Below are 25,284 nucleotides of genomic sequence, written 5' to 3'. Positions count from 1 at the left end.
GTTCTGTCAACAAGAAAAAAGACTGGACAAAGAAAAGAAGAAGTTTCCTTTCCTCTGGGTGCCCATTTCCACATGTAAACTGATTTAATTTTTCCATCTTAAACAGTATCAGAGAAACAGCTAGAAAAAATAAAAGATAAATCACTGGCAAATTCTCATATTCCCACCCCTGATATTTCCCCTGGTCATGCCTTTTAGCCATCATGCACTGCTTCTTCTCTGAGTGTCCCACAATGTAGCCACACAAGTCTTTTTCCAGCTTCACCTGCTGCTCGGCGTAAACACCGGCCCAGCAGGCCACGTCCCAGCTCAGCTGTGAGCTCCACTGGGACTGTTTGTAATGTGCCACGGATGGACCCCAGCACTTAAACACTGTAATCAGAGCCAGAGCAGGATATTGGCTAAATTACACATGAAAGCAGGCACATTTGAAGGAAGCTTGAGCGTTAAATATTATGATAAATTACGGCCTAATACGAGCAGATAAGTCAGAGCTAAACAGGAATAATACAGACTCACACGCAGCGGCAGAGGATGTGACTTTTAATGTAAGAATGCACTTTTATATTTGGAAAACACATATGAATCTAGAAAACCTTTGAGCAAACAGTCTCACCTAAGAGTGTATTTAGTTGCTTCTAATCATGTCACATGAGTTCCATCAGCAGATGAAGTTCACCAGGAACTGTAGATGTTCAAATGTACTTTATTTTCTCCACTTTAAAGCATAAATATTCATCACTGATTAAGCAACAATGAATGTTTTTTTAAGAAGCTGATGCAAAAATCTGAAAATTTTAGGCTTTAAAGGAAAAGTCTGACATTAGTGGAAACATGTTGATTAGTTTTTTGGTGAGAGTTTGATCAGAAGAGGGACAATGCTTGTGACTGCAGGGTTGTAGTCAAGAAAAGAAACTATTGGTTGATTGATATTGTACCGACTTTTTAAACAACTGATTGGTTGCAGAGGGGAGAAAAAGCACATTATTCCAATAAAAATCAGTCAAAATCCTCTGTGAACTGCTAACTTTATTAGCCTTAATCAATTGTAAATCAAAATCTGCTGCATATTACAGCATTTTAAGCTCATTTTTTAATTCAACAGTTCTCACTGTGATGTAATTTTTCATCTCAGTAAGACGGAAAGCTTCACATCCTGCTTTGTTTGTGCAGAGCTGCTGCTATTGTCAGACTGAGGCTGTTGCGCCTGCCGTTATAAAATGATTATTAGAACAAACATGCTGCAATACACCAATTCTAGTATGTTCACAGTCAAAGCTACAAGTGATGAACATAAAAGTTGGCAGAACATACATCCCAACACAGATAAGCTAGAGTATTGTTTTTCAATATGCCACACTGGTCTATGAGCTGTAATATACAAACAAGATTTTGCATATTTTAGACGATCTCTTGATTATCTCGTAACAAATCCATTCACAGCAATGTCTTTTTTATTTTAGCGTGACAGCCTGTTTGGATGTTATGACACTATTTTCTCCCCTACATATGGACACGTACAGACCTCCTCACTTTCTAGTCGGCTCATCTAATGGTGGTGCAGCTGAGATAAAGCAGCTTCACTCATGAGGCTGGAACGTGAGTCCCATCTTGAGTCAGTATTATAATTACATTTTTTGAGTAACATTTTGACTTCTTGTTTTTGATTAAGATTAGGCACCAAAACTATAGGCTTAACTTTAGCAAAGTATATATTTTTTGTGTTAAAATACAAACTCTCATTATGTTTACCACCGTCCTCTTGGTGCTTAATGAAGGTAAAATCTCTAGTGATCATGACGTTATCGGAGCTACTTTCTGTTTATCAGTGATAGCCATGAATGGATCATTGAATGAATGATAATGTGCCCACCAAGCTTACTCGAATGTCACTGTAGGTCCATAGTTATTTTAATTATATGTGCTGATAACGGGCCTTTAATGGGTTGATACTGCCTCAATCAGGTAGACATGAGGCCAATCAATCCGGAGCTGAAGAAATGTTCAGTAAACTTAGATGTTAAATAAGTCCGAGCTTTCAGTCGCCATCAGGTTGGAGAAGTTCCTTGTGTAGCCAAAAAAATTGGAATAGTCTTGGAAGGCTCTTGATGCAGCACTTTTCTCCCAATAAAAGTAACATCAGTGACTGTCTAATGAGAATTTGTTCGAAAGAGAGCAAATTTAATTTACAAGCCAACTGTGCAGTGAATATTAAACTTAGATTACCACAGAGACTGGAAACTGTGAGAAACAAACAGCCTGGTGTGCAGTAAAACAGTAAAAGTGACTAAAATGATGAACGGCCGGTTAAACAACTGAGATATAATGAGTTTGGTGTTGCATTTTAGAGTTTTACGCATTTGAACAGAGCCAGACTGCCTGTTTCTCAGTCTTTACGTGAAGCTAAACTCACCAGCTGCTGCCTGTGGCTTCACATTTAACGTATAAACATGAGTGCTGCATGGAAAAGGTGCAAAAAGGTAACTAGCCTCTCTGGTCCAACTTCTACCTCCACCCTCACTCAGCTATCATCCACACCTCTCCTGCTCACTGCTCAGAAACCTCACCCCTTCACCCCACCCACTCCCATCCCCCACCTACCACGCACCTTCACCCCTCGGCTCCCCTCCTCCCCTCCTCTCGAACCCCTCTAAGTGGATACCCCACAGGAAGGGCTTCTCCAGGGGGGAAATGGGTCCCAGATGTCTGCCTTTGTGTCACTATAAGCTCCTCGGGAGGGATGGAGCCCTGGAAGGATGGGTATGGAGCCGGGTGGAGGGAGAAGAGGGAGGGGAGGCATAATGTGCTGTGTGCAAAGCATCAATAACAGCAGCCAGGAGGGTGAAGAAACTCCCAGGGTGAAGGTGAGGAGGAATTTAGTGATTGGTTCCTTTTGTTGGGCCAGTATGGATTTCCAAACACATCACTTAGGATTGGTCACGCCGCGGCGCTCCTACCAGCCGACAACGTCACCGCACAGCTTCGACCTTTCGTGTGCGTGAAGATAATTGAATTGACTGCATTACAAACTTAAAGAAACAATTTTTTCCCCTCCCCAACTTCAAAGTTTCAGCGTGTCTACTCCTCGGCGCAATATTTCAGTCAGGACCAAACCATATGGCGCAGAGACAGAAACAGACGATACATCGGCCCTTTTTTTTTTGATATCCAAGCCCCCCTGTGTGCACGTGAGCATATATATTGATATATACTGATACGTGCATGATCCATCTTCAGCTCCAGAAAGGGTTAATTATGACCCCTGTGGAAATAGAACAAAGATGAGAGCAGGGCCTAAGTGTTTAGTGAAACATTATGTCAAGACTCTGACAAGGAAATGAAATGTGCAACATCAATCAGCCTATGAGGATCGAGATCAAACGAGCCTCCACACTCCTGCATCTGGTTCTGTTTGGACAGCCTCACTTTTTTCCCCCTTCTCCCTCTCCTTTCTTCTTCTTTTCTTTTCCCCCTTTCTTATTCTTCTCTCCCTCTTTTTTTTCTCTCTTCCTTTCTATTCTTCTGTGAGCCACGACATTCCTGCTGGCCTACCCGCTGCGTTAGCTCATTTTTTCCATGATGGTGGCACGGAGCCACGCTTTCGCTAAAGGTAAGCAGCAGCTCCCGAGATTAGCCTCAGCAACGACGACTTTCCTGTCCTTCCTCCTCCACGTCTCCATCAGAGCTCACAATAAGCTCCAATTCTAATACCAGTTAATCCTGGAGTTGACTTGGCCTGTTATGTAAATTTAACCTCCTATAATTTACTGTCTCTGTCCTCGGCCTTGCTTTGATGGCCAGATGACTCTCTCTTTTTTTCTTCTTCCAAGTTGATTGAACCCAACTGGGATTGAGCTACTTTCCGTTCAGCGTTGCTCAGTGAATGAAATGTAAACCAGTGCAATCACGGGGCTCATCAAAAATCTTCTGAACCGCTCTCCGCACATACAATCCTTCAAAAGCGGCGGCAATCACGTCCCAAATTGTTGGCTAGAAACTGTCAGGCGGCGTGCAGAACCTGATATGAGGTTTAGTTACAATCCATGAAACTTTTGTTTGTAAATAACACCAGTCTTTTTCATGTCTCTGGATGGGGACTGAATTTAAATCACTTGAAAAGATGTCACGAATCTTAATGAAGACGGAGGTGTTGAAACGTAAAGGCTGCTATTAAGTATGCTGTCATCGAAAAGTACAACGTTTCTGCAGCTTAGAGCAGCGGAAAACTCCCCGCAACATTTCTCAGCAGTGATCAACAGCTGAGTCACGCGAGTCATGATGCATGAAGGTACGAAACGATCTGGTTGTTGGGAAACCGACTGGGATTCGAAGGAAGATTTACGCAAGATTTAGTAATTTGTCGAAATTGCAGGTTGAGATTTAGCAGATTTAACCAACACAACCTGCTGTCATTTTTTTTAAACGGGGCCTACCTGCTGTGTCACGACTGCCAGCGTGAGGAAAATGTGTTTAAGTGGCTGCAGACCCAGATGGGTTCGCGGTGTGGAGGTGGAACATGTGTCGGCTCTGCCTCCAGGCCATGGATGGCACAATTAGGTGCTCTCTCACCTCTACAGACTGAGGTCTCTGGGCCACCGAGGTCAGGGGTTATTCAGGGTCCTGCCGGCTCTTCCAAACCCACCAGACAGGAGCGGGACAGCTGACGTCAGGGGCGATATTAGAGGTGTTTTATGTAAAAAAGGAATTTTCTGTGAACCAAGCAATGACCAGGTGTTGGATACTGAACGGAGAGGGATGTCTGGTGAGGTTTTAGTTGTTCTGTGCACATCAGTGTTTACAGATACAGCGGGATTTCAGGGAAAAGCTCATCTTGCGAAACTCTTTCTAGGACATATGCTTGCACAACCTGCCATTTTCAGTCAATCTCCCTCAAGTTCCCGTGAAACTGATTTATGAAACTGTCTTCTTCTTTTTTTTATTCTTATTTTTTTATTTTCAAGACTTTGCAGTCTGTCTTGGCAACGTTTATACATTTTAAACATAAATTCAGCATCATAAAATGCATAATTTAACCTATAAATCCTCTTCAGTTCTTGTTTTAATGCACAGTATTTTCATCAACTCTGTCCACCTTATGACCAGCGATTTAACAGGTTTGTTGTTATAGTGTCCGATCTCTGGTGTGATAAAGATCCTGACGGGCAAATGTTTAGTGTGAACTCACTCAACAAATGCAAACATGGCATCGACTTGTGTGAGTTATGTTGTAGGTTTGATGTTGACAAGCGTATAAGAATGTGTGTTTATAATTATTATCATACAGTAGGAGTGTTGAACATTAAAGTGTTCACGTGGTGACTGTCAGAAATACAGAGCTTGTGCAGACATGAGGATGCAGGCGGACTGACAGTCCAGCCCAAATCTGGAACCCATAAAGCCTCAGACATCTCTGCAACATTAGACACAGCACTCCTTATTGGCTGAGAACGCCACTTACCCCCTTTCTCTATCGCCCGCCCAGCTAATGCAAACTTCCTGCTTTCCTGCCTGTCTCCGGCCCGACCACACCCTCTGGAAGTCCGCTGAGCCAATGAGAGCTGCCCGCAGGCCCCGGGTTAGCGCTTGGGTATAAAAGAGGCGGAGGTGGACCTGCCTGTCAGATGGTTTGTTGTTGTTCTGTCTGGCAGGTTGAGAGGGGGATGTGAAAGTGAGAAATTTAACAAGGTGAACCAGGAAACAGGACAGCCGGGCGTCCAATCAGATGGAGCTTCAGCAGCCGTAACTTTCTTTGACGGAAGAGAAGACTTTTGTGGCACGAGCTCGTCAAACTGAAGACGTCGGCAGAGTTAGACGGTGAAAAAGAGGCTTTCAGCATCCTGTGTTTGCAGCGGAGGTTGGAAGGTCATCAGTGGACGGTACGATGAGAGAAGAGGTGTCCTGCACCAACTCCCCTGAAGGAGGGCTGGGGGCCAGTGAAGAGGAGCTGGAGAGAGGATCGAAAAAGAGCCTCCAGTCAGCAAACCGAAAACGGTCTCCTTATCCTAAGAAGGACAGCCTCGGCCAGGCAGAGGAGAGCAGCACCGGCAGCCCCAGCAGCCTGCTGCCATCTGGGCCAAAGAGGGTGAAGAAAAGCCCCTCGACTGTCGTGTCGTTGGCCCCCACGTCTCTGGGTCCGAGGCCGGAGCCTCCCTTCGAAGAACTCCACTCTCAGCGCGTCATTGCCAACGTGCGGGAACGTCAACGCACTCAGTCCCTGAACGACGCTTTCGCCTCCCTACGCAAGATCATCCCCACGCTACCTTCAGACAAGCTGAGCAAGATCCAGATCCTGAAGCTGGCCTCGCGCTACATCGACTTCCTCTACCAGGTGCTGCAGAGTGACGAGATGGACGCCAAGTTGGCCAGCTGCAACTACCTGGCCCACGAAAGACTTAGCTATGCCTTCTCCGTGTGGAGGATGGAGGGGGCCTGGGCCATGTCCACCAGCCACTAGGACCCCACTGAACTTCTCTATATACCCTCTCGTGTCCACCTCCCCCACCTCTGTCTGTTCGCACCCATTTCCTGACCCCTGAACCTCTGAATTCTGCCCTCATGGTCTAATCTTTACCTTTTCATCTAAAACATTTCTGATCCTCTTTGACCTCTGTGCTCCACTAACAGTTCCCTCCATCTCTACATCAGAATTAGGTGAAAATATGCCACTAAAACCTTCCTTTCTTCCTGTTCCCCTCCACTGTTTCCACTTCTCTCCCTTGTCTGTCCCACAGTTTCGTCCAGTGCAGCAAGTCGCTCCACTGCAGCCCCTCAGGTATGAACAAAATGTACACACACACACACACATTTACACAGACTTTAGTGTACTAATACATGTAGGAAATCATACGTGCACATCTATACACACTTGTTTGCACATAATTCTACATGTTTTATGTGAATTTCCCTCCACTCTGAAAACAGTCTCTGAAGAGTGTTTCAATGTGTTGTTTGTAGGGTTTCAGCTCGACAAACAAATACTGCAAACAAACACTACGTAAACAAAGGGGGAGAAATTGAAAAGCATCTGCAAGATAAAATAAATACAGCAACATGTTCTGAATTTTGACAATGGATATGATCTTATTCTGTATATACAATATCCAAAGATAATGGAAAGACTTTACTTTGAATTTGCTAGTAAATAATATAAGGCACAGTTCCTCTCTGAAGTAAATTTCAGCATGGAGACATTAATGGTTCTTAAACTGATTTTAAAAATGAATTGTAATGTTTCAGTAGAAATGTAAACAATTGAAATATGTGTAGCCACAACACAGTAACTCATGTGGAGACTGCTGAATGTTCACATGCAGCAGATAATTAATTATCAACTATGGAGGAATTTTTTTGATTGATGTGCATAAATTATGGACAAAACATCAATTCCTTTTTAGTTTTTGAAAATTATAATTTCAATGCACATACACAAAAATGTATTCCCAATTACCAAATAAGAAAAAGATATAAATTTTACAAAGATAATATATAAGATAATTTAAGATAATATAAACGTCTCATTCCAATTTCAATGCAATAGTACTGCAGCAGTTCATCAAATAAAATACTTCACCGAGCACCATAACAACTAAACTTTGATATTTTTAAAAAGTCTAATGTGTCTTCAGTTATTGCCATTTTTGTTGTTTTTGCATAGCACTGATTTAGCTAATAAATGTTTGTTGCACATATAACACAAAGTAGCCAAAGCTGATTTTGAATTTAGCAGAATGAAAGTGTTGGTTCTGTTTTGATGGTTCTGCCATTTTTCTTACAAAAAGAAAAATATAGAGAAAAAAAATAAACAAATATTAGGAGACATTGCTTAATAAATTATAAATAATTGAAAATATATGTGTTTGTACACAAATAGATCATGTGAAAAAGACCTAAACATACACATGCATACATAATTTGTGAGGTTGCAACATAAAATGCAAAATCAGCTTCAAGACAAATAACACGTTTTAAAAGTAATTTTAAAATTTTTTAAAAAGAAATAAAAGAAATGTCTTCATGTGTTTCAACACGTTCAATAATGAGGAAATCTCTTCGTCTGCATGTATACAAACCTGTTTGTATCCCAAACACAACTTCTATAAAACAGTTTCTTCAAAATGAATATGATGAACATCAATCAGTAACTTGTATGAAACACAATCACAGATAATTTTTTTTTTTTTTTTTAAAGGGCCTCTCAGAGCATCTTGGTCGTTTCACTTTATGAACTAACAGCATATTATCAGCATCGTAATCTAAACTCTGCAGCTCCACTGTTTGACAGACCTCTGATGAATTTAAGACAAATGTTTCCCTCCGCAATCTCCTCGGTGTGTGTGGGGTTTTTTTCAACCATTTTAACAGACACCAGATTCCTGCACAGGTACAGCATGAAAGGAGGGAAAGAAAGAAAGAAAGGAAGAAAGAAAGAAAGGGAGAGTGAAAGGAGAAAAAAGTGGAAGCACATCACTCCCTCTCTCCCTCTCCCTCTCCCCTGCAGCCTTCAGCCCTCTTTTCCTTCAGGATCTTGTATCGTGCAATCAGGCCTCGCCGGGGCCCAGACAAGCAGGAACCTTTAGATTGGAAACAGTTGTGAAGTATTAGGAAGGTGTGTGTACCAGGGTGAGGGTCAGGCCTGTGTATGTCAGCGCATGTACATGTGTACTGGTGTGTATTTGTAGCCAGCTTTAATTAGCTGTGCAGCAGTGTGCGTGTGTGCGTGTGTGTGTGTGTGAGAACATATAAGTAAATGGAGAATACACTTTGCACATGTTGTTCCAGCGATTTCTATCTCTTTCATCTCCTGGTTTTAGTTTTGTAAGACTTAGAGGTACATAGTTTAAAACGAGCAGCCTGCAAAATAAGATGACAACATAGAAGCGTTTGAACGATAGCACATTTTTTAAAAAAGAACAGCGGGCGGATGTATGGCGAGATGAGTCTTTGCTTCATTTTTCCATCGGCTCAGGTCAAGGTAAACACATTGCAAGCAGGCTCATACGCTCATCTAAATGATTGCAAACATGTGCTGCGTTAAATTATTCGCCATACAGGAATCGCAACTGATACTAGAAGTACTAATACACAGAGTACATACAATATATATACATTACACTGTCCAGACACACATGCAGCCCATGTGCACACTGCAGGTGTTCCACTCTGAATTACTGCTAAACCTCCAGTGGCCTCCGCTGCAGACGTCGAGGGCTCCAGTCGAAGCCAAGGCCCTTTGCACGTGGAGCCAACTGTCCTTGAACGCATCGCCGTGGTTATTACCTACCACTCTGCCTGCTCTGCGTGTTATCATCAGCTCTGCAGACGGAGCGAGAGACTCAAGGACCTAAACACGTAATTTTAAGGGAAAGAGACGAGGTTACGAAAGGTCAGAGGGCTTCAAAGGCGGAGTGTGTGCGTGTGATGATGAGGTCATGTGTGCTCGCTTTAAATAACACCTATAATACTGTGTCATTCACGCACATGAATACGCCTCTGAAGGACTAAAAGGATTAGAGCGCTCATCCAAATGCTAGAGGCCCTTTAAAAAGTTTTTTGAGAAATCTAAAAAATACTCCCTTTCTTTGTCTCCTCTGTGGAAGATGGGTGGAGTGGACAAAATAACTGACACACTTGACGTTAAATCAGAGCTTTTATTGTTCAGATTTTCTTCAGAGTGAGTCACAAAGATTAACTGCGCGATTGTTGTATTGGATTGCAGCGAATTGCATGATGTTCCTGACATTTTGTCAAAGAAAATAAACAGCTAATAGCTTCTACTACGAGTCCACTTGATTACACAAAAAGCACAAGTGGTCCTAAAACCTTGCATTATCGGTATAAAGGAGCCGCTTCATTTTTTTTTTGGACATTCACAGCATTTACACACATGAACATGAACGCACCGGGGACGGTTTTGTGCATCCTGATGAGCACAGTTTTAAGTTGTGTGGGTGTTTGCCTCCGCGTGAGACTTTGAGAATGAAAGGATTGTTCTGTTTGACTTGGAGAAAACAATCCTCTCTCCTCTGTTTATACTATAATCACAATGCCTGTCACTGCTCTTTCCTCTGCCGGAACCTCTGGCTCTGCTGCGTCCATCTGTGTGTGTGTGTGTGTGTGTGTGTTTTACAGTTTGGACTGACCAGCTGTTGGATGCTCTTCTGTGCATATTAAATCTCTGGCTTTCACTCCTGGCTGATCTGGGACCAGATGTAAAGTCCTCTGCGGCTCATCTGCGTTTTTTAAAAGCCTCATCCAGAAGTTGTGGCTTCTGATAGTCATCTTTATTTTTAGAGATCCGAACTTAGAGTTGAGCGCAGGTGGGAGGGTTTTTGAGTGTGTGTGGGTGTGTGTGTGTGTGTGTGTGTGTGTGTGTGTGTGTGTGTGTGTGTGTGTGTGTGTGCATTAGACTGCTGCATGCACATGTTGCTTTGTGCATATATTCATATGCATGTTGCCCAGACAGCAGCAGGGATACAGCTCCAACTTCTTTGACACGTAGGCAACAAAAAGTCACAAAATGTATCAGGACCTGTCAAACTGTCAAACACACGTTTTTCAGATGCAGAAAGAGTTTAAGATAAAGTTTCCATCATTTTAAAGTGTAGAATAAAAAAACCCAAAAACCTTTAGAAGTGTGTTTCCATGAATAAATATTTCTTGGGTAGCCAATCTGAATCCAGTGCAGGACTGGTAGATAAAAACTGCTTTGCAGAGAGGTAATTATTGAATGTAAATACACTGAAAACAGGAAAAAAAAAAGCAACTATGAATTTCAAAAAATTAAAAGTATGGCAGCGCCAAATAGTGACCAGGCCAGATCAATGCATGGCCTGGTGCTTCCTTGTCTTGTCAACAGAAGAGAGAGCGCTTCATATTTTGCTACATGAAATTAAAAAAAACTAAAAAGCAAAACAAAAAGCTCTGATTTTTCAGTTTACACATTTACGCTTTTGTGGCATTTCGAAAACATACGAGCAGCTTCTGCTTGCTGGACTTCTCGTCTCTCTGCTTGTCTTTCTGGGAGTGTGGAAAGACACACTGTAATTAGGGAGAACTGAGAACGCTGCAGATGAAATGTTTGCTTGTTAAAACAAGAGAAGTCGACCTTAAGGAGCTGTTGGAATTTTTCCACTTTCCACTAAACAGAAATGTTTGTTTGTACACACATTTTACAACCTCAGCACCAGTCTGAGCGGTACGTCCAGTTTTCAGGTTGGAGGCCTCAGACTGACACACTGTAAAATATCTTTTAAGTGTCAGATGCATAACGTTGACTGATCTTTGTGTTTCTTGTCTCTGCAGACAAACCGACAAATGGAAAATTCTCTACACTCGAAGAAATTTGTTCCTGCCTCACCACATATCTCCACTTTTAAAAAAAAAAAAAATCTTTAATCTTTCTCTGGACATGTGCTCAACTCCTGGCTCCAAGATCTATCTTTCAGTCTTCGCTGAGCATTTCTGAAGCGCCGGTGAGGAGACAGTGACATTCTGGTGAACATTTTGAATGACGAAAAACAAGAAATAAAAAGAAGAAAAAAACAAACAGCTGGCCTGCGGTGACAATGAAACAAAATGGCTGCTGGTACGAGTGCCTTCGGTAACACCGTGGTAACCAAGATCCAGCCGACTCTACACGTCGGTTGAGTGACTGCCAGACAGACATTAAGATGACTAATGATAATGGCACAGTGATGGTTAGAGGGCGGTCACAGCCAATGAATGTTTACAGCTAAAATGCTAATAAGCTAATCGCTCTGGCTCTCAAGGCCCCGTCTTGTGGGAAGAGGAAGAGCTCGAGGAATCTGACGCGGATCCTCTCCTTTTTGTTGTGCTGTAGTAACTGGATGGCTTTCTGTGTATTTTGGGGGATTTAAAGTGTATCTGTTTGTGAATTTTGGTATATGCACACTGTATTACTTAAACTCTGCTTATGCATTACTCTCAGCTTTAGTGAAAAAAAGCCTTGAAACCACTGATCACACTTCAGCCACTTCTGTTTATTTACACGTCAGCTTTTCTGCCTGTAGTGAGCGCTGCAGAAAGTTGTATTTTATATCGCAAGAAACCTGGATTTACGTAGGTGTCCATTTCTGCAGCTTTCAAATGCCTTTGCATACTTATTTTCACTGAATAATGCAAAAAAAAAATTTAAAATAAAACAGCAGTTTGTAGATGTGTTCATTGTAACCATGTAAATACTTGCTGTTTCACCGTGTTTCTTTTGTGCTGTTTTGCTTTCGATCATTGTTCTTGTGTCATCTCCTGTGGACAATAAAGTTTTTCTCCATGTTGCATGGGAGTGCGATATTTTCATAATCAAACAACAAAATATGACAGGACATTGCGGTAGATGTCCCAAAATAATTAGACATAAATGAAAGATCTTTTTCATTCAAACATATACAATTTACCTTTATTAAGGACTTTTTTGGGAAATAGAAAAGTCGAAAGGCAGACAAAAAAAAGTTTCCATGTACACTGTACAGAAACAATATCACACAGTCAGTTATGATGAAACTGGACTTGGCCTGCAGCTTGAATTAAGCTCCAGTTTGTTAAGGCTACCTTCACACAGGTTGGTCAGCGTGACAATCAACTGATAATTTGGTCTCTAAGTACGCACAGGGTTCATTTTTGAGATCCAATATAAAAATAAATCATTTGCATTAAGACAGAAAAAGATAAGACACGTCAGGTCAATGTCATGAATGTTCTTGTAAAATTCCTCAAAGCTACACTCCTCTGTTCTGCATGGAGCTCAAACTGCTCCGCTCTCGCTGCTATTTGTTTTCACATTTTCTTTAACAAATATTAAACAGGTTTTGAGTTCCATACACAATGCTACATAAAGAAAGAATCAAACAAGGAAAAAAAAAGGCAAACATATTGTATTAGCACCGTCATAATTGTGTTCGACACGCAAAGAGCACTTCAAAGACACAGAATCTGACTGTATAAATAGAAGTCATGTCAAATGAATTTGTTTATATATCTGTCCTGTGCTTTCGGTGCTTTTTTGACTGTTTGGATAGAAGAAAAGAAACATTCACAAACTCTTCAAAGTCTTTGAAGTTCTTTAGGCCATGCCAGTCCAGGGACAGCACATTGTTCTCATAAGCTTTGGTTGCGCTTAACCTGTGTCCAATTGCACTGTGTGGATATTCAACTATCTCAGTGTTATTGCTCTACTAAAATGCTATTGTTTGGTCCAGGGAGCAAAACATCCCCGATGCTGACGGTAAACAGACCGGCGCTACGTAAATGATGAACAAAGGACAGATCAGATTGTCTTTGTTAAAAGAAAAAAAAATTGTTACAAAAAAAGACATTTAACAAATACAGCAGGAATGCTCATCCACAGGTACAAACACTGGTCCACTTCACAACCATGTTTAGATATCGACACCCAAATCAACTGGACCCTCGTATCTGAGGGCAGTGTAAGTGCACTTTGTGTCTGTGTGATTGTCGTAAAGTCTTTGGATGCGAGTTTCATCCAAAATATCGAAGTGTGATCTGCATTGTCACATATACAATCAATCAAAGAGTGGTCACATTGCACTGAGGCATCATGGGGGATTCCTGACGCGTAGGAACAAGAATATTTTTTGGGAACATTTCAGAGTAATAACTTTCTGCCCTGATACTGATGCCCCGGTGATTAGAGGTATTAGCTCTTTCTTGTGACTAATGCCACTGATACAAACTACAGCATGTTTACATATTTAAGATGCGCTTCATCAAAGACTGACGTGTCTTTTGTATTTGTCAGGGAGCAACAACAATAACTGCAGCGATCAAAGGTCCTGCTGCGTGTGCTCGCCTGACAGGCCAAGAAAGAAAGAAAAAAAAAGATTTAAGAAAATATGTGGACATACAGAACAATATGAAACATATGTATCTCAGACTTCATTGTAGCTTCACTCTGGATAAATGGATTCTTTTAAAAACATCTCATGCTGACATTCACAAAAATGTGTGCCATAAGTCAAATGAATGAATATTCAATTAAACTAAACATATGAACAAACAAGATGTTTGATTGTCAACATGCATCTCCTCCCTCTCGTCCAGTTTACATTGCAGAACAGTGCAGTGCAAGATGATCGGAAAAACGCCGATCTTTTCCTTCATTGGATCTTTGTCACATGCAGACAAATGACATCATCATATTGAGTGTAGAGGATACGTCTGCTCTCCTTCACCTGCTCCACTGCTTTAGCTCTGAGCTCCAGTGAGCCGAGGAGATCCTGACCCCTCCTTCAAGGCTACAACAGTCCGAGCGGTCCTCCTGGAGACATTTACAAAGTGTAAAGTCACAGAGATGTGATTTCTCAAGTTGGTTTATGCTACGTCAGGATTATCCTAATACTACAAAAAGAGTGAAGATCCTTCATCAATCTGCTTTTGGTTGTCTTTTTCTAACTTTTAGTTCACTGAGTGACGTCCCCTTCAAGAAAAGTCTGCAAAAACATCATAAGAATATGAATGTGGCCCAGACGAATGCTGTTCCTCAGTGTGTGTTTGAATCAGAGTGGTCAGACTGCAGCCAGTAGTAACGCAGGTGGAGTTTCTGTGAGGTGACATCTGCTTCCAGTGATGATCCAGATACATAGTTTGTGTGTTTATGTGTGTGTTTCCACTGAGATTTGGTTGAAGGCAACTGTCAGAAGACTCTTTCTTCAGTTCTTCAGAGAGAATCGCCTTTCTCCATGAGTTTTTCAGGATGTTTCCTTAACAGACAAGAGAAAGATTTGGTAAAACATTAAGTACAATATTGTAGTGGTGCTAAAGCAGAACATCTGATTTGGTCCACACCTGTCAGACGTGAGGGTTCCCATCGACAGGGAGGCGATGGCGCTGACGGCCTCGCTGTCTGAGTCTCGCCTCAGTCTTCGTCTCTGCGCCTGCAGGTAGGACAGATCCAACGTGGCGGCCGAATCCTTCACACTCTGCCAGTACTCACCTGAAGGTAGCAAAAGAAGGAGAGGAAGGAAACAGGAGAGAGAAAGATTAATGGCCTCAGCTGATGGTATTTCAGTGCTGTTTTCATGCTGGATGGCTCCTTGAGGGAAAGTGCCTGCATTATTAAAAAGCAGTACTTGGCGTTTGATCCTCTAGTTGTGGCTGTTTGATCTGAATATAAGCAATGACTGTGACATAAACAGCCCGTGGTCTAAATATCCTTGTTGATAATTTCAGAAATGTAAACTCAGATTCGGTCTGTTCTCTCAGGGCCTCCAGTTCTGTGTCACACAGAGGAAGAAAAAAATCAATCAGTGTTTGCGAATGTGCTCATCTATGAGCGTGTGTGTTCTGGCTATGTATGCAACTCACATATATTTCACCCCGGGCCTAAATTATGGGCTTAACATTCTTGTGGCTATTCAAATATTTTTAATTAATCTAATTTGGTTGGGATAACATTTGCGTGCAATCAGGAGGGGATGTTGCGAAGGTCGTGTGCCAGAGAAGTGTTTGAAGATAATTGGAGCCAGGGCGGCCGGGTGCGAGTGTGTGAGTGTGTGTGTGTGTGTGTCTGTCTGTGTGTGGGACGGCTGGAGGGAGGGATGGGAGACAGGGATGTAAAGGAGGAGAGGTGGTCAGAGAGCAGCAGCGATGGGGGAAGAGGGTGCTAAATGGAGAAAAAAAGAGATACAGAGGATGGAAATTCAAATATGACATGCCGCCCACCTTGAAAAATAGAGAGGAAGCTCATTTTCTGGTCATTTACCTGATGTAATCATTGAAGTACAGAAGTGCAACATAATGAAAACATTTTTCTAACTGGATAAATTTCAATATATTTTTAAAATTAAACAGAAATATATTTGGGTGTAAAACAGTGACAGAAGTCATTGAGATTTCATGATACATAAATAAAAAAAAAAATAAAATCACTGTAATCCAGTGTTACTGTCTTTCCAGATTACGAAAAAGCACTAATAGTCTGCCTACATTGATAAAAATGCATTTGACTTAACATCCTCCCATTTCTAAAACAGTAAACATGGTGGTATGATTAGGACTGTTGCAACAGTAACATGGCTATTTCTTTGTTTCCATCTTCATATAAAGTCATATATCAGCTAAAACCAGGAGCATTACCAACTTGGCCAATATAAATCATTACTACATCAAACCAGCTCAAGGAATTTTATTTTTATATTGCATGTTCTGTGACAGTTTAATAATGTGAATTTTTTTCAACATGAGAGTGAGACAGGAGGCACCTGAGGCAGATAATGGAATGTAGATTGTGTAGTTACAAGTTAGTTAAAGAAAAATGGCAACTAAGAACAACAAAGGCAGTGAAAACTTTCCAACATTTGCAAATCATAAGTAAAACAGGATGTGTATAATGTCTTACTACTCGATTTACTAGTTGCTCTGAGTTTCTTTGTTGATGCTCCCAAGACACAATACAACAGGAAACAATTAAAATGAGCCTGTATATATTTTCCACAGTGCTGCAAAGCCTCTGATTGACATGTTGCTGATGCAATATGCTGTGTTGTGTTCTCACCTTGAACCTGGATGACTCTCTGCAGAGAACGCACTGCATTCTCACAAGGCTTCTGGTCTAACACTGACTGGGACAGAGGCTCCACCTGGGACAGAATCAGTAATTCGAGGATGAACATACTGTGTTTAATCCCTAGAAAATACACACATGTATGTGTAGACACACATCTCACCTCCATCCCCAGCAAGGCGCTGACACAGGCTTCAGAGGCATCACAGATGGCTTTGAGGTCGTGTCCCCCCTCCAGAGCCAGAACCACACGACCCCCTGCTAGTGACATCAGCTGACGGGTCAAGAAGCCAAAACCTGGTGGAGAAAAAAACATAAACAAAGCACACAGAAGCTGAGCCAGAAATTGATTTGTCAGGGACTTCTCAATTGATCAGAGTTAATGAAAATTAAGGATTCCTTCAGTGTTGTTGAAAGTTAGCCACACTTTCCACGTCAGTGTGTGACTCACAAAATTACTGTGAATGTTTACATGCTGGTTTCGCATCATTATTTGGACTGCTGACTCCTTTCTTGTAGATTCATTTCAGTTTTAATCATGTCTGTTCTCATAGGATGTATGAAGCTGACCCTTATTTAAAAACAAAAAATGCTTTCTGGAAACAAACAAAAATTCTCAACTGTGTACACAACCACACATATTTTCTCTACAAAGCTGCGCTCAAGATGCAGTGATTCTTATCAATACTAAGACTGTTCAGCTATGAAAGAGCTTTAATCCATCTGAAAATAGTCTGTAAGTAATAATGGAGCTTTATGATTCATTAACACAAGCTTTCTTAGTATCTATTTATATTGTCCATTAAAACGCAAAGAAAAAAAGTAGCAAATACTGGAAAAGTTCATATTTCAAAAGTGAAGACGAAGCAGGTTCATATAAGACAGATATTAATCAGAAAAAGGAGACACGTTTACTAACACTAGAAGAATAATTAAAGTTTAGAGGAGCACTACTCAATCATATATATGTGTGTGCAAAAGAATGTTAGTGTTTGCTGCATGTGAGCCTTACACTTGGCTGTGACCTTGTAGCCTCCCAGCGGTGACGAATGTCCTTCTACGGCATCAAAGCCAGCTGACACGAGCACCACATCAGGGGAGAACTCATGAGCGATAGGCATCACCACAGCTCTGAGGACGAAGAGAGGAAACACAACGCTGTAAACCAAGTTACATTCATTCATCCCCTTAGCTGAAATTAGATAGCATATTTAAGTGGTCGTGTTTTCAACAAGTGTTCATGATTTGTGAGAAAATGAGAACTAAGAAGAGTGAATATAATAATGTGAGAAGGGAAATCTCTGTGTGATTGAATTAACATCAGAGCAGTCTGAACAAGAGTAATAATTCAGTTGCCTGCAAAAAACAAAACAAATGTAGTTGAAGTGATTGATTTTCAGCTACATCATTCACATAATGTAGGACTTTTTTCTGGACTGTTAGCTGCAAACATTTATTTAATTGTAAACTACCTCCATTTGAAAATGATGAAAAGAGGAATTATCAAAGGCAATGCTCCAAGTGCTTGATCTCTGTTCTTGATCCACTCCTGGTAAGCAGCCAACACTAGAAGGTGGAGCACCTCCCAGGTGTGAATGTGTGCAACTGTTTAAATGTGAAACAGAGCCCTGCTGAAAAAAGCAGGAGCAGAGTTCTGCAAAGCTTTCCACCATATTTAAATGCAATAATAAAAGACTCACAACTTAGACAGGTGGAAAACATTGAAAAGGTTTTCATAAGTGTTATAAACAGATAAAACTGAGACATGGCATATCTGGTCTGAGATGTCCACATACTGTACACTCTACTCAAGGGAGACCACTTTCCCCGCTTCTATGCTCTCCTTCTTATTTCCTCATTTCTCCCGCTGCCAGTTATTTAGCAAGAGCGCACGGCCCATGCCGCGTTTGATTCTCTCTCACTCATTCTCTCTCTCTCTCTCAGCGGCAGTTCAAAGGCGTTTGTGTGCGTCTGGTTCCTATTAGGAGCTCGTCCCTCTTCTCACGTCACTGACAGCCAGCCATCTGGGATCCATTGGGCCTAATTACACCGCCTTTGGATTCCCTAACAATGCACCCCCCACTTCTTCTCCGCTTTTCTGCTGTATTCTCCTCTCTATAGTTCATCATTCGTCAGTAGCCGCTTGGAAACGCACAAGAAAATATGTGCATTCGCAGGCGTTCAATGCACAGACCAAAATACCTGCAAGCGCACGCTCTTCCTTACAAAGAGGAAGATACGTGTGCGCTGTGCTACCGGTGATTAGACTGACCTTAAATTGTGACCACCTTAATAATCCTCCACATATACACTCACTACGTCATGACACTTAATCTCAGTGCAGCTGAGCTCTCTCTTGATTGTACTAGAGTCCCACCACCGCTCTCGAACCACAATATTTCCCCTGTCACTAATACACACCCAAAAACAGACACACACATCATCAACAACCGCACTCTGGCTATTTTTCTGTTCCATCCCGAAGAGAAACACACTGAGTCTGGAACACCCTGTCGTCTAAATCAAGTATTCAAATTGAATTACAGAACTGGCACCAGCCTATATAGACTTAATTGCATAAACATGAATTCATGATGCATTAAATTGTGTCTGTATAGTCAGTTATGCATTTATTTGCACCAGTTAATTTGCAGAATGGTGGCAAAGTTCACTGAAAAATTATTCAACTGTAACGCATTTTGTTTGTTTCTGTCGTTTTTCTTTTTTTCTTTCTTTCCAACCCAAACCAATTTTAATCACTGAGGAATTCTGGTCCACCAATGATGACATGTGACAAAAGTCTTTGCCTGGATTTGCATCTCGGACGTTGCAGATACACAGTGTGTGGCTCAAACCACTGGACACCAGGACACTCCCTCTCTACAGAGCTCTGATTTGATAAAAGTTTCTATGAGGAGCGCACAAACAGTACAGTTCTATACTGTGGTGCACTGAGGAAGTCTTACACATGAAAACACTTGCCATTTCCCAAACTGGATGAAAAATACCAAAACCAGACGCCCGCTCAGGAAGGGACCAGTTGTTTCTTAATTAGCATCCAAGGCTCCAGTAAACACTGGACTTAGTGTTTCCGAGCTTGCCTATTGGGTCTATGGATTTTACCAGTATGGGTTAGCTCATTAGCATCTTTCCTTTGACGAGAGGCCCACCCACTACGTCTGCTGCATGCAGCACCATGTAGAGCTCACATACTGTTTAATCATCTGGTGGCGAGCCAGTGTTGCTGACAGAAACATTCTGAGTTCATTACAGTGTAGTACAGAACCAAACCATATTCATTCAGGAAAAATAGCCTGAATGAAATGAAAAGTGTGGTTAGAGCAAAGGTGTGTCTGGGTAACACACATATATATATATAAGTTAGCATTTAACTTAGCGCTGAGTTATTGCAAATGTCTTATTACTGATAAATGATCAAAAATCTTATTAATGTTCAACCTTTTTCACACAAACTATACTTACTCTCAGCAATGGCAGGAACACAGATTTATATATAACACGTGCACGGTGATACTGTGATTTGAACAGACTGTGCTCTACCTGTATAGTAGATCTGGGAATGATCAACCTGAGAATCTGAGATTTGTGCGTGAAGCACGGAGGATTCTGAATGGCAAAAGCATTGGCACTTTCCAAGCTGCTTGCACAGCTGTTGTGTATACTGGTGCTGGCTGATATGACCACCAACATAAAGCCAGAGGAAATTTGTGTGTTCTGTATTTAACACTGAATATTCATCAAGAATACACGTGCCTCCTGAGCCTGCAACCTAAACATCAGTGTATGAATTCCAATATGAAATACCAATATAATGTTTTCAAGGGGAGGCATACCTACAGTATCTCAAGTTTGTGTAAGTTGACTTTTTTTTTTTTTTGCAAAGACGCAATACTGAAACTCATGGTGGCTCAGCAATATGAAAACTATGGTCAGAAGTAATGTATGCAAATATAACAAATTTGTAAAGAGCAGCCATAAACATGCTGAAACACCACCATACACGTTCAATTTTAGATTTTGAATGGCTGAGCACAACAGCACTGAAAGAAATATGATGTGGCTAAAAGACACAACTTGTTCTTTACCTGAATGCAGCCAGGTATTCTGCATCACCCATTGGAGGGTTCAAACCTCCTGTCCATCCTACATTCACATTGAAGCCCTTGCCTGCACCTGCACCCACCTGGACAGAGAAAGAAAGAGTGAGACAGAAAGACTTTCAGCGAATGTCAACAAAGTTAATGAGTCCCAGTGAAAGTTGAGAAATTGTGCGATGATGATGGACTTGTGTCAAATGTTCACAAAATCAGCAGTGCTGTTGCAAAACTTTGGATTGCAGCAACCAAGGGAAAATGGCTGCATCTCTTTAAGCAACACCAGGGAGTCATTATGATTCCTAAATGAAAGACGGATGGCTGTTAATTCAACACCCCTGTCCCTCCGTTTTGATTTTGATACAATTTGTCAAATGGCCTTATAAATCACTCTGAGCCACAACAGAGTTACACCCGTTCATGGTTCCCAAGCTTTAGGTAAGGAAGTATTTTTCATTTGGAAACTGCAGTGTGATATATAAAAAACAATGTATAACAATGACATAGTGTAAGCTGTAAAGTGTATTTATATAGTGAAAACTGGAATGACTGTATACTATGTGCTCTGCATAAGATAGCATAGTAGGTCTGGTATATATATGACATGTCAAATAAAACATAAATGGTATACCACTCTATATTAGTCTTTACATGTTGTAAATGATTTTAGTGAATTTCTTAGCTGTATTGAGGTTGGCGTGTAATCCATAATGCCAGGCAGATTCGATGGACCTCCTCTCAGTTTGACCTCACACATTTGGGGCAGAGAGTGAACTGAGGCCCGAGTCTTGGAAAGAAGGTTTAAGGATTCCTGCCTCTCCCTTTGTAGTCCTGCTAGCAACCATGTAGCTGTTCTCTGAGCCCTTCACCATCAGTCAATGTGTCAGTTTGAGGGGAGATTGAGGAGGTTGATTGACACGCTCTTGGCAACAACACGTGGTAATTTCCTTTGTGTGTGTGTGTGTGTGTGTGTGTGTGTGTGTGTGTGTGTGTGCGCACATGGGTGTGAGAGGATGCTTGAAAGAGAAAGAATGCTGATGAGCATCGCTGAGCGTCTGTCTCCATTCTTCTCTCGGTGGACGGGATGTTCACAGGGCAAACGAAAAACACATGAGAACTCCTGTCCTCTGCCAACTGGTAATGTACCCGCATGCACACGCACGTGCTCGTGGACACACACATCGAGCTGTACACACACACGATTCCTGCTATAGCTCCGAGTCTCTTGCACTCCTCTCTGACTTCTTTCTCTTTCATGTTTCAAGACTTGCTGGGCTGGATTAGGCCTTCGCTGGTTTCTGTGAGGTACTCGGCACTCTCTGCGATGGCTATGACATCACACCCCTACCCCATGGTGTGTTATATACCTACACGGGGGACAGCGAGACTCCAGAGGTTTACCACACTGCTCAACAGAGGTTGAGAGGCCACTTAAGGATAAGCCACATCCAAGCCGAGAAAGCGTTTTATGTACCGTCCCTCATCAGGGGATTTTATGGTAAAACATTGACTATTTTATCCTCATTATTGTGGGGGAGGATGGGAAAATAGGAGGAGGGAATGTGTGGGATTGAATGGGTGGTGAATGCCAGCGTGGGTTGGGGTCAGTTCATATGACTGTGGATAGTCATCACACTTGGTTTCTGGTAAGACCACAGGCAACATTCATAGGCATCTCAATTTCCTGTACGCAAGCATAGGCATGCAATTCAACTGTACACATCCTGTTGTGAAATTCTGACATCCGAAGCCCCAAAGTTTCTCAAATAAACTAGAAATATGGAAGTAAACTTACAGAAGATACTCAACAGCACCATGAGATGTGTTCATGGTGAGTTCACTGAATAAAATTTTAACTTGCTAACAATGATAATGCAAAGTCCAAAACTTAGTTTTAAATTATATACGTAAAGCTGGGAGCACATCACTACTATAAGAGAAATTCTAAATGACCTTAAAGAGACCTTCAGTTAAAACCTTTTAGAAACTTGGTGTTCAGATTTATATTGCTATCAGCTCAAATTACAGAGTCAATTTGTTCAGATTCTATTTGTCTCACTAAAATGTTTGATTTAACTGTGACATCTCCAACTGGTCAGATACTGTACTCCTAAACCTTTACACTCCTAGATAACAATATATAGCAGCCTGTCCATATTTTTCCTTGTGCGGTGCAGACTGCAATCGTGAAGGTCTGACATAATGACGAAACTGAGGTTGTCATTTGAGCTTTATCTCGTGTTCATTATGACTAGATTTATCGCTATAATTCTTCTTCCTGCTTTGACAAGTAAATGCTAAAATCAAGGCTCTTGAGCTCCCTAATGCCCCACTGGAATGACACAATTACCAAATGATTCTGCCAACATATTCGTCTTCATAATACATGGGTGGCATTTTTATGAACTGTGTATCTTAGGCAGTCAAATTAGTATTAAGAAAATAGCAGAAATCTACTCAAATAATGTATTCTACAAAAAGAGACTGCTGTCTAAGTATAGAGGTTTCTGATGTGCTATTCTGTTGTTTACACAAAAATCTAGGTACATGCAAGGACACACAAACACCCAGATGTCACCATGACAACATAAACAAAAGCAGCAAAACACTGCACTGCTGTGGAGGACTGTTTTGTACACACCTCATTCGGATGTCCACTACCAGGAAAGAAGTTGCCGTCGTCATAGCGATGTAGAGAGATGTACAGCACACTGGGATCATTATAAAAGGCCTCCTGGGTGCCATTGCCATGGTGCACGTCCTGGACAATTATAAGATAACAAGTTTAGAAAGCTGTCAAGGACCAATACAGGTATTTCATATAATTAAAACCTGGATGACTTCACATGTTAATTTTAAACAACAAAAAATCTTTCATAAGAAAGACTTGGTGTTGACTATTCTGTTACTGGTGAGCACGGTCTGTAAAATCTGCATGGCCTTGTCAATGTCAAACGCATTTTAATATTAAGTTTTTTTGATAAATCAGGTAATAATTACTGTTTGATGCAATAATATGCCAAAGTTCTTGCAGTGTGTAAAGACATGGTGCAGGCTCACATACACACATGTTGAACAGAGACGACCGCCTGGCTGTGGATCAGTATCTGCACATGTATGTGGAGGTGTGCGTTTATGTGACAGTGTGTGACTTCGTGTCTACTCTAAGTATATGTGACAGTTCAGCTCACACATGGATACCAGAGGTAACAGTGTCTAAAGGAACTAAATGATAAATAGGAGTGCTACTGTACAGATCTGCTCTGCATCTGGAGCTTTGTTTGTACCCACAATACATATGTGTACCTAAGCATTTGTGTTCTTGTCTGTTTATTCCTGTCCATGTGCGGACCAGTGGTACTGGTCATGCGGTGGGTCCTTACCCAGTCCACTACGAGGATCTTGCTGACGTTGAGTTTGTGTTGGAGCTGCTTGGCAGCGATGGCCACAGAGTTGAAGAAACAGAAGCCCCTTTGGACAAACAGACAGGAAGGATGGCAGCGACATGTGTTTATCAGGACATCTTCAGCAAATTAATATCATACAATCTCCATATGGACCTTAGGAAGCTTTAAGACAAATCTCCAGTTATTTGGCATCATGTGGTGGCTATTCAGTCCAAGCTGTGACAGTTAGCTTTGACTACCATGTGCAGGTCAAAAGGGAAACATATTTAAAGTAAATATTTGAGAAATGACAATCCTTCATTTCGAATTATTTTGTATTTCATCTTCCTCTGCTGACAAACAAAAATGGCTTTTTATTTAAGAATATTATGCTGAGTCTGAAATCCTGCTCTCCAGAGAAATGCAGAACCCACAAATTTTGTGACAAACAGAAAACCAAGCTTATCATAAAATTCACTCCACATTCCAAATGATAACACAGTGAGAAATGCTGGCAGGATATGTGAGATGATTTCAGAGAAATGAACTCACAACTTGGTGCTGCAGATCCCTCAACACTCACTGTCTACAATAAAAGTATGCAAAAAAAAGTGTTGATGTATGAAAAACAATGGAGGAATGTTGGAAGCGGCAGTGTCAGCATGGGTCGTAAAGTGTGAGTGCCTTTGTGTGTGTGTGTGTGTGTGTGCGTGTGTGTGTGTGTGTAGAAGTGAATGGTATATATTATATGCTGTCCAAACTTTGCTCATCAAGAAAAGTCATTATCATCCCATAAATAACCAGTGACAAGCACTGCTGAGCACACACACACAGTCCCAGCTGAATGTGGTTACTTGGCTAATGCCTCCTATCAAAGACTGACACAAATCCATGCACACAAGTATGCACATCTACACAAATACACACATGTACAGTGCACGCACACATGCACACAAGCTCTTTTGAGGTACTTTGCTTTGTGTCTTGAAAGCTTAAAAGCAACTGAGCAGAGGAGGTAGTTTGCCTCGGGCATCGGGCAGGTAGCACACACCACACAAACTCAGACACACACATACATTAAGAGAGAGAGACATAAGCATGCCCTCTCTCTCTCTTTCTCCTGCTCAGAAGTATAGCTGATCTGCAATAAATCCTTTGAAACACTTTGCAGGCCTCCTGGCTCCTGGTATTTGCGTGTGTGTGTGTGTGTGTGTGTGTGTGTGTGTGTGTGTGTGTGTTGCTGTAC

General features: G+C 41.5%; 2 protein-coding genes across 4 annotated transcripts in view; one reads left to right on the top strand and one right to left on the bottom strand.

Moving 5' to 3' along the window:
• Positions 1 to 5,610: 5,610 nt before the first annotated feature.
• Positions 5,611 to 12,294, top strand: LOC111563308 (twist-related protein 2-like). Its single transcript, XM_023262342.3, has 2 exons — positions 5,611 to 6,772; positions 11,302 to 12,294. The coding sequence occupies exon 1, from the start codon at positions 5,882 to 5,884 to the stop codon at positions 6,452 to 6,454; it is 573 nt and encodes a 190-aa protein (XP_023118110.1). The 5' UTR covers positions 5,611 to 5,881; the 3' UTR covers positions 6,455 to 6,772; positions 11,302 to 12,294.
• A 92-nt stretch (positions 12,295 to 12,386) lies between these two features.
• Positions 12,387 to 25,284, bottom strand: part of LOC111563302 (histone deacetylase 7-like) — a 42,981-nt gene continuing 30,083 nt past the window's right edge. For all 3 annotated transcript variants that reach the window (XM_035944465.2, XM_023262334.3, XM_023262335.3), the window contains 8 exons: positions 24,036 to 24,123; positions 23,294 to 23,413; positions 20,644 to 20,741; positions 17,550 to 17,668; positions 16,701 to 16,834; positions 16,529 to 16,613; positions 14,821 to 14,968; positions 12,387 to 14,735 (listed from right to left, as the gene is read on the bottom strand). In XM_035944465.2, coding sequence (XP_035800358.2) covers positions 14,693 to 14,735; positions 14,821 to 14,968; positions 16,529 to 16,613; positions 16,701 to 16,834; positions 17,550 to 17,668; positions 20,644 to 20,741; positions 23,294 to 23,413; positions 24,036 to 24,123 — 835 coding nt within the window. In that variant the 3' untranslated portion in view covers positions 12,387 to 14,692. The remainder of the gene's footprint in view (positions 14,736 to 14,820; positions 14,969 to 16,528; positions 16,614 to 16,700; positions 16,835 to 17,549; positions 17,669 to 20,643; positions 20,742 to 23,293; positions 23,414 to 24,035; positions 24,124 to 25,284) is intronic.

Source organism: Amphiprion ocellaris, chromosome 5, assembly GCF_022539595.1.
Source record: "Amphiprion ocellaris isolate individual 3 ecotype Okinawa chromosome 5, ASM2253959v1, whole genome shotgun sequence".
NCBI lineage: Eukaryota > Metazoa > Chordata > Actinopteri > Pomacentridae > Amphiprion > Amphiprion ocellaris.
Note: the sequence above shows the minus strand (reverse complement) of the source record. Positions and strands in the feature narration are given on the sequence as shown.